The following is a 9,117-nucleotide window of genomic DNA, read 5'->3' on the forward strand; positions in this document are numbered from 1 at the left end:
AGTGAATGAAAAAGCTCTCCCAGTATCTCCTGATGAACCCACAGAGTAACAGAGTAGAAGAAGTCTTTTATTTGTTTTTTTGGACCATTTGGAGCAAACTCAAATGAACGGACAGAAAGAAAAGTGAAAAGATTGAGACCAATAGAGACGTCAGCTCTAATTAAGAGAGGCTTTGAATCAGCTGCAGAGGAGGAGAGGAGGTCCAGCTGGTCATTAGGAACCAGATGGACCAACATGTGGAAGGCCGGCGAGGAGACACAAACAAACAAACAAACCCACACAAACATGCAGATGTCAGTTCAAGGCTCCTCCCCGCTTCTGCCGTGACCTCCACCACGCCGCGCCTGCTCACCATCTGTCCTGCGTCTCCTTCTTTGGAGACGCAGTTTAGCGTGAGAAAACCTCCAACTCGTGTTTCTGCGTGTGACCGTCGCTGTCGTTTATGATAAACACACTGGATGTTTTTGAAGAAAATGGACAAAAAGTTTTTGTTTTACTCGTTTAGCTTCACTGTAACGTAATATTTAATCTGATGTAGTGAAATACATTTCTAATGCATGAAGAAAAACCTGAAATAAAATCATATTGTTCCCGTCACAATGAGGTGAGTTTTGGGTCAGACCTCCAGTGAAACAGCATTTAAACAAACCCTTTTTAGGAAAGTTCAGTCAAATTCAACTCAAAGGAGCAGGAAACCTCACTGCTATTTGAGAAGGAATTGTTCCAAACGAAGGTGAAAACTCATGAGATTCCCTACATTTCTGAATGGAGTGAGTTTCAGGAAAAGACATAACATTTTTTCTTGAATGGAAGGCTGTGAGTTTGAGGCTATGGTTCCACAGAAACAAGCCGATGCTAATTATTGACGAGGCAGAAGATCCCCGGAGAGAACAGATTAGCCTTTACGCATTCATGATTAACACAGTCACTTTGATCAAACCGGAACGCAGATCGGAAGCTGCGGAAGTCATGAGTCAGCATTTCTGCTGCAGATGACTTTCTGCCTTTACACCCAAAGCTGATAATCTGAGATTTCCCAGAGTGCACTGTGACACTCTGACCCTTTACCTCCACACGTGGATGTGAGTCTGGGTGGGATTGGTTCAGTTTAATTTGCCACTTCCTGGCTTCACAGGTAAGCTAACAGGTAAACAGCTATTTCTCTATCCTGTGATAAAAACCTGATTTGCTGTTTCTCCTTCTACATGTCTTCGCTCCACAGATGTTCTTTTCTCGTTAGTCTCTGATGTTGAAGATCCTGGCTGATCTTTGACCAAGGGGGCAAGAACCGGTTTGGTGGTCGGCGGTGGATTGATAGACTAACATGAAAACGATTGCCGTCCTTCCCTGACGCTCTGTGACTCACTGCAGCAGAAACTGCCTGAAAGAATGCAACCCCTCATTAAAAAGACATGATATGTGAGGATCAGGCTGCTGTCATCACTGACTTGTTTCCATTAAAGCGTCCGACAGAGCGGAACGGCAGGAACACGGGTTTGAAAATGCCACGCCGCTCTGATGGGTGGAGGCTGTGAACAACGTCTGCACAAACAAACCATTCAGAAAAACCAAAGTCCAACATCAGCAACTGAGCATGTGCACAGCGGCACCATGGGAGTCTGACGGGAGGAGGAGCAAGAAGAGGGAGGTGGAGAGTTCAGGGGGAGACTTGCAGTTTTTCCTTTGATCTTTCTGCAGCCAAACACGTCACTGATGGGATTTTCTGGATGAAGAAGCAGCAGAAGAAAATTTATTCAGTCTGAGTCAGACAAGACCAAAGGATTCAGGTGATGTGAAGTCAATTGCAAGTGATTGAATCAAGTGATTTCGCTTGAATTCAATTTTGAATGTGATCTCCGGTGATTTTAGATAAGTGAATGAGATTAAAGGTCATTAAATGTCAATTTAGGTGATTTTAGGTAAATTAAGATGTTTCCCGGTGAATTAAGGTGATTTCAGGTCATTTCAGGCGAATTAGGAAGAATTCAGTTTATTTCCAGGGATTTCAGGTGAATTCATGTGAATTAAATTGAATTTAAATTAAGATGATCCCACCTGACCTATAGGAGTTCCTGGTTAAGGAGGATCACTGAGGTTGGAGTTAGATTAAGAAAGTGGGCGGGGCAGTAATGAAACCGAATGGTTGCTATTGGAAACCAGTAAAGACTTTTGATTCTAGAGACAGAAAAATCCCTAAGGACGTTTCTGAAGTCGAGACCTGGAAACCCCGAAGAAAGAACGGTTCCAGTGTTTGTGGTTCTCTGGGAACCGGAATGTTCCAGCACGTGTTCTGGGTCAAACATGGTTCCTGTTTTATTTGCTGCTTTGTTGTGATCGTTGAGGTTTTTACAGAATGTTTCTACATTTATGTGGCCGTAAACAGTTTGACAGAAAAAGGATGAATAATTCTTCAGATTGAAGCTGTTTTAGTCTTTTGGTCAATTTCTTTTTTCCTTTTCTTCTGTTTGAAATGGCTTTTGACAGAGGATTTCTAAAAACACGTTTTTATTCGTTGGCTTAAAGACATTTCTAGAAACCAACCCTCTCCAAGCATGCAGAGCTTTTTAAAGCAAAGAGAAAACAATCGCTTTTTTAATGCCTCTTCCGTCTTTTTTGGCTCCGTTTTCTCAAACTTTTCCACCTTTTTTCATCTGAAATTCTCTGGGGAGGGACTTTCTCTGCGTTGGGGGGCATTAAAGTGACCTGCACTTCTCCTTGGAGGTGTTTGTTGAAGCTGGACGCCCTGCAGAGACCCCCCCTCTCAGCTTGAAAACATCAGAATTGCTCTCTGGAGGTCAGAAATGAGTCACAGCTCCAAGTGGACAAGTAGAAGAGGTTTGGAGTGGGGGGGGTTGATGGTTTTGCAGACTTCATCAGAGTGAAGAACGACAGAGTCCTTCAGCCAAAGGCTCTTGTGTTCCTGAACTCTCAGCAGGAAAAGTGGAGCTGCTTCTTAAAATAATCCAATATTTGGGGTAGAAACAGCAGATTGGGTCTGATTGTGGTTGATGGACGCCCAATTCAGAAAAACCACATCAAAATCTAAGATTTTAAAATAGATTTAATATACAATAGTAATCTTTGGGTTCCCCTTATGCCTATGTTGTTGAGAGTGGGGCAAATAGAAGTGATTTTTTAGTCTTTTTTTTTATAAACATGGACAACAGAAGTGTGAACGTCAAGAGGAAAGAGAGACATAAAATAAAAAGTCTTACTGCGTACAGATCTGACATAAAACCTCTTAACTAAAGCCTCACAAAACCCAATAAAGTAACAATGAGCTACTTTTTTTAAATTCCTTTTTTAAAATAGCCGATTGTGTTTGATAATATTATTATGTTACATTAATTCATATAAAAATGTTCTAAAATTGGTTTGACCATTTCCTTTAGTGAATGTGAAATTGACCAAAAACAAAATCAGTTGTGTTATAAAGTGAAGTTCTGGTCCATGCTGTCATTGGAAAAGCCCAAAATGACGACCAGATCCAGAAGAAATCTGACCAAAATCCTTTTTAACACGATATATCATATTTTCAATGATATTGCTTTTATTTTGCTGTTTAAACAGTTTTGGTTTCTGATGAGCCAGTTTTTAAATCCATGAATGACAGTACGGCTGTACTTTGAGTTCTGATGTGTTTGTCGGAAACTGATCCATTATTTAAACTTTTGATACTTTATCCTTCACTATGAGGATGATAACAGTGTTATGTCTATTTTTTCTAATGAATATAATCTGCATATGTTTTAGATAATTGATCTGCATAGCTATGTTATATCCAAAATAGAGTTTTGTCTATTTTACATAAGTATTAAGTGCTTCATCTTTGTCACGTGATTTATTGATACGTTCGTTTACTTAATGACCTGAAACTGTGTTGGTAGAAGTTATGAACCGCATAATGATGAATCATTTAATGAAAATAGTTACAGTACAACAGGGTGGGATTATATACGTCTGCTTCCTTTCAAGCAATCTTTAATTTAATGTCTAATTATCCTAAATTTGATACGTCTTTCTATGAATGTATAGCTGCTGAATGTAATGTTCTGTGCATTATTCTTGCTTTGATTGGTTGAAATGAAGCATTTCAAATCAATTCAAATGAATAAACAAACAAGTGGAAGCTGTTTCTTCATGGAGGATTTGTTTGTTTGATGATGTCACGCGTATGTCCAAGCAGGAGGTCATACATGTTAGCGGGCCTGGGTTCAGACAGAGGTCGTCTGCTTGCTGCTCTTCTCACTCGGTCAGGTGTGTTCAGCCAATCAGAGTCTGGGATCCTCTGATGCAGCTGATCTGAGTTTTGGACACACCCGTTTTTTTTTTTTTTAGAAACAGACTTTTCTGGAGGGAATGATGGGAAAAAGTTCCAGGTCTGGCTGAAGATTTGCACTGAACCTCCTTCTCTGCCAAAGATCAGCTCACCTCAACCCAGAGACAAATACGATTTTCTCCTTTTGTCTCACATTTCAAACAGAGATTCTCCGCCCGAGCTGCGTTTGGTGTCTGGAGGTTTTTAAACCTTTAAGTCTTATAAAAAAAAAAAAGAAGATAAAAAAAAAGGAAAACAGAGGACTGCCTCCTGGAGCTAAAGCTGTGACTCACCTGAAAGCATCAGAAGGCAGACAAATCCAATTTCATGAGTGAGCAGAATATCTGAGAGGACTTTGTGTTGAAGCAAAAGCCTCATTTCCTGAATGTCAAAAGGATCTGAGAGGCTGCAGCTACCACCAACTGTTTGGCAGTTTCACTGCTGAAAGCAGCCCACGCTCACATCCACACGTGTGACAGATGTGCTATTTGGAGGAGAAAAAAAACATCCGCTTTCAAAAATGAGGCTGTAAAATGTTCTTTTTTGGCATCTTTAAAACTTTCAGGTATTCTAAAAGCTCCAAACATGGAGGGACTCTGGTCTGGAATCTGTTGAGCTTCTAGAAACTTTTCCTAAACCGAACAGCAGAAATTCTCCTTTCGGTTTCAAGAGAGTAAAAATATTGTTTTGATTAAGTTTGAGTTTATTCAAATGAAATGTTTGTCAGAAACTTGACTCACCATGTTCCACTTGGGGAAGAGGAAGTCCGTGCCGACATACTCGAAGAAGTGAGCGAATCCTTCCTTCAGCCAGACGTCCTCCCACCACACCGGCGTCACCAGATCCCCAAACCACTGCAGGGAGACAGAAAGAGCTTCATCCTGAATCCCCTCCTCCTGTTTCACATCACTGTCAGCAGGCAGATGGACCGTCGCGTTTCTCCTGAAGGAGGACCAAGCCCCGCAGGTTTTGGTTTTTCAAGTGGCATTGCGTTAGAGGTGTGGAGTTGTGTGAGGGGTTTACGTTTCCTTTCAAGTTAAGGAAAACTGCAAGTCTTGAGCTACGCTCACACGTGACACGGGTTTGAGAACGCGCTAAACGTGTTCACACTGGACAGGCAGGAAGGGCCTTCTTCCTCCTCTTCTTCTACCATCGCATGTCCACCCCTACAGTTGGGTCAGTCTAGGTGTGAAATGTCTTGGCAGTGTCAATCTGGTGACTCTGGCTCCAGGCGTTTTTCTTTCACAGCTCTATTGCGGTACATGTAAAACACAAACCGCAATTATTCACTTCTCCTCCATGATCAAATTTCAAACGTTTGGTGCTCCCGTAAAATGAAAGGGACGCCATCCATAAGTCACTGCCAAACAGAGCCCCCGATGGGTTGAAGTTCCACTGGTTTACCTTTAAAGGTGCGTTCAATGGCTGCATGTTTTGCGTGCGGTGACGCATGAACGCCAGAGCGCCGCCACAGTCCAGTGTGAAGACTGTCTGCTAAAAGCGTGTTCAAGAACCCCCTGTGTGAACGTAGCCTTAAGAAAGAAATCCGTCTGCAAATGTCCGTGAAATGAGCTGCTTTCCCACAAACCAGAGAAAATGCCCTGAAGTCTTTGTTCCTGAGAGGATATATCTAGAACTCGATGCATCATTAGAGTCATTGCGTTCTTTACTGGGAGGTGTCAGCGCTCCGCTGCCTCATCCTGAGGTCACTCGTCATCACTGACGACTAAACAAACACGAGGCAGAAATCAGCTGCAGAAAACAGGCAGGTGGAGTTTCAAAGCGATCACAGGTTGCAGGGTGGTGTCTGTCTGATTAACACGGTTACCATCCAGCCCCCCCTCCACGCTCCGCTGCAGCAGAGGTGCAGCACCTCCACCACCTGCCAGTCTGATAATAGGCCTGGCGTGCTGCCTGCTCCTCTCTGAAGTGGGTATCCTCTGCAGCAGAAACAGAGAAGCTTCTCCGTTTTTTCCACACGGTCTGTGTTGGTTTAACTGACGTGGTTCCTAAAGAGGAGCTGCTGCTGCTGCTGCTGCTGCTGCTGCTGCTGCTGCTGTGCAGCCTCTCTGATTAAATGCTGAATCTTTTCAAATGTCAGCGTGAGCTGCTTTTCGTCCTGCAGAGGAAAACTGAGAGGAACTCTTAGAGTTTGACTAAAAAGAGGTGGATCCTCCAAACATTCTCATTCGGGGTGCGTTGCCTGGAAACAGCAGGGGTCCACATGTAACCCTCCACCAACAGCAAAGTTCAGTCCATCAGAGGTTTTTCTACTCCTCCAGCGTTTTGCCCCGAAGAGACTCCAGAAAGATCCAGTCAGCGGGTTCAGGGTTCATGTGATTCACTGAGACGACTGCAAACACCCCCTGACAGTAGGTGGCAGCGCAGGAGCTCCTGCTGGAGCGGTGAACTGATGCTAACGTCTGTAGCTTCAGTCCAGACTCCTCCATGTTTCCTGGACAGGAACCAGATTTGTATTAAAAACCTGGCTGCACTCTATGACACATACAGACACATACAGCAGTCCCTCCATAAATCCTGGTCCCCCTTTTGCGATCTCACCTTTTTTTCCACACTACATTATGTTCCCCCACCTGATTGGCTGTAAACCGTTATCAATCTCTGGGCAGATTGACGAACAAAGATGTGATCACAATTCCATAATACTGAAGTCATTTTTCTAAGAAGGTCTGAACTTAGTTTCAACAGAGAAAAGTGGGAAAATGTTCATGTCTGTCTGTGAAAAGTGGATCATGTGTGTAGTGAGGAATGTTACAGCCTTAAAGACAGACTCCAATGAACATAGTGTTTTTAAAAACGTGATGATGGAGGACATCAAGATAATTAAGCTTTAGTCTTTATTTCTGAGTATTTATTCAAGTCGTTAAAAATCAGGATAAAATGTTTGACAAAGATTAAAGTATTTATGACGTAGAAAAAAAGCTGATTCATCCACCTGTATCCGGGAACGGCGCAAGCAGATGGACGGTACTGAGAAGACGCCGCAGAAAAAAGGAGCTAACCATGTCCGGGTGGAGGCGCAAAGAAAGCGAGCGAGGAATTAGAAGAACTGGTTTGGACGCAGATTATTGAGAAAGGTGGGCGTGTCTCCAGGAAAATGATCCGCATGAAAGCCAGGAGGATTTTTGTTGTGAGATTGATGCTTCAAAGAGAAAAGAAACGTTCCCAACCAGAGCTAATCAGGACATAACACAATGTTCTCATCATTGTCTGATGAAGGCCAGGCACATTTTTGGAACCGATGCTACGTTAAACTGAGGTTTTGGAAGAAGTCTGCGTAGAAAAAGGCAGAAACTTCCATAATTGAGACAAACGTTTCTTAAACAGGCCTGACATCCAGACTGAGCGTCATCTGAGGCTACGACTCTGTTAGGATGTTGGGGAATCAATAATTCATTGCAGCCAAAGCACAAAACTGGAGAAGTGGATCTGTGGTGAAACCAGCTTCAGGACCTGACGTGGTGCGACGGTCCGTCCCAGCATGCCTCTGCTGCGACTGGCAGGTTCCCCTGTGGGTCGACTCAGCGCGCTCAGGCTGCCTCATCGATACCTTCACGCCAGCTGAGAGCTCGCCCTCACTTCTAAACTCATTTCTGATAGTCCTAAAATATTTAGAGATCTTTTTACATAAATAAGGCATGGTGGAACATCAACTGAATACCTGAGACGAACAACAACAAGCTGTTCATGCATAAGTCAGAGCTTCTCCTCCTTCACTTCGTCTGGTTTTTATTCATTCATGAGATCAGGACTCGGTAGTGGTCTAGTCCTTCAGAATTACCTGAGCTGCCATTGATCCAAATCCAGTCACAGAGAAGTGAAAATGCTCAAATGCAGATCTGTCCTCCCCCACATTACAGCTGCTACAAGGAGTCTGGTCATTTCTGTAATACGGCGTGACCCTTCCTCAGCCGTCAGGAGGATCTGCGAGGCGTTCCTGTGAAGCTTCCAAGGCCAGATCCTCCGCGTCTGAATCCAAACTCCTTCCTCATTTGTTCACATTCCCAAACATTTTGCTCCGAATTCTTGAAATTCTACTGCCATCCTGCCTGGAATAAGGAAAGGCTTTGTTGTTTTGCTAATAATAGATATCAAGAGGACATGAATATTTTAAATTTTGTTTTGGAGAAAAAACTGCAGAATCGGAAAACTTCCAGGGTGGGCTGTTTCAGAGGCTCTGCTCTTCTTCACCACGGTTCCTCCTCAAAGCTGAACTGTAACAAACATCATCAGGAAGCTGCAGGATATCAAGGCGTTTCTCGATTATTCTCCACTTTTTTTCGTAAAACAAAAACAAGTTTGGGGTAAAAGTGAAGCTCAAAGATCTTCCTCTTTGTTTGCAGGCTGGGATTCAAACCCGCCACCCGTGGAGGCTGGCCATCCGTCCAGCTGGCGGCCCACACTCAGGTCAGTGGAGCGTCCCTGAAGTCCCCACTGTCCAACAGCAGGCTCCAGGTGAGGTTCTATGGAGGTTCTCCAAGCAGATGTGGGTTCTGCTGTGGGAACGATGCTGGGAGGTAAAAGCGGCGGGGGGCCGGAGGAAGGCTGGAACGGCTCAGCCGGCATCTGTCCCAGCAGGATCTTCAGCCTCTGTTACCCCTGCAGAGGCATCAGAGGGACAACAGCTCCACGAAAGGCAAATCCTGAACTGAAGGACCACAATTCTCCTTTCTTTCTGCGCCTTTGAGCAAACATTTGACCCCCCGCCCCAAACTGAAAAACTCACAGACGTTTGTGCACATCTGGATCACAGTGAACATGGATTTATGACATCACAG

The 9,117-nt window shown here is 43.8% G+C and overlaps 1 protein-coding gene across 4 annotated transcripts in view; it reads right to left on the reverse strand.

Annotated features, from left to right (window-relative positions):
• The window catches only part of LOC101170139 (thyrotropin-releasing hormone-degrading ectoenzyme), a 169,251-nt gene that overhangs the window by 44,993 nt on the left and 115,141 nt on the right, over nt 1-9,117 (reverse strand). For all 4 annotated transcript variants that reach the window (XM_078942045.1, XM_023952251.2, XM_078942046.1 and 1 more), the window contains exon 6: nt 5,059-5,172. In XM_078942045.1, the coding sequence (XP_078798171.1) occupies nt 5,059-5,172 (114 nt within the window). The remainder of the gene's footprint in view (nt 1-5,058; nt 5,173-9,117) is intronic.

The sequence above is a fragment of the Oryzias latipes genome, chromosome 23, assembly GCF_053564925.1.
Source record: "Oryzias latipes strain Hd-rR chromosome 23, Olatipes_Hd-rR_3.1".
In the NCBI taxonomy this organism is placed as follows: Eukaryota; Metazoa; Chordata; class Actinopteri; order Beloniformes; family Adrianichthyidae; genus Oryzias; species Oryzias latipes.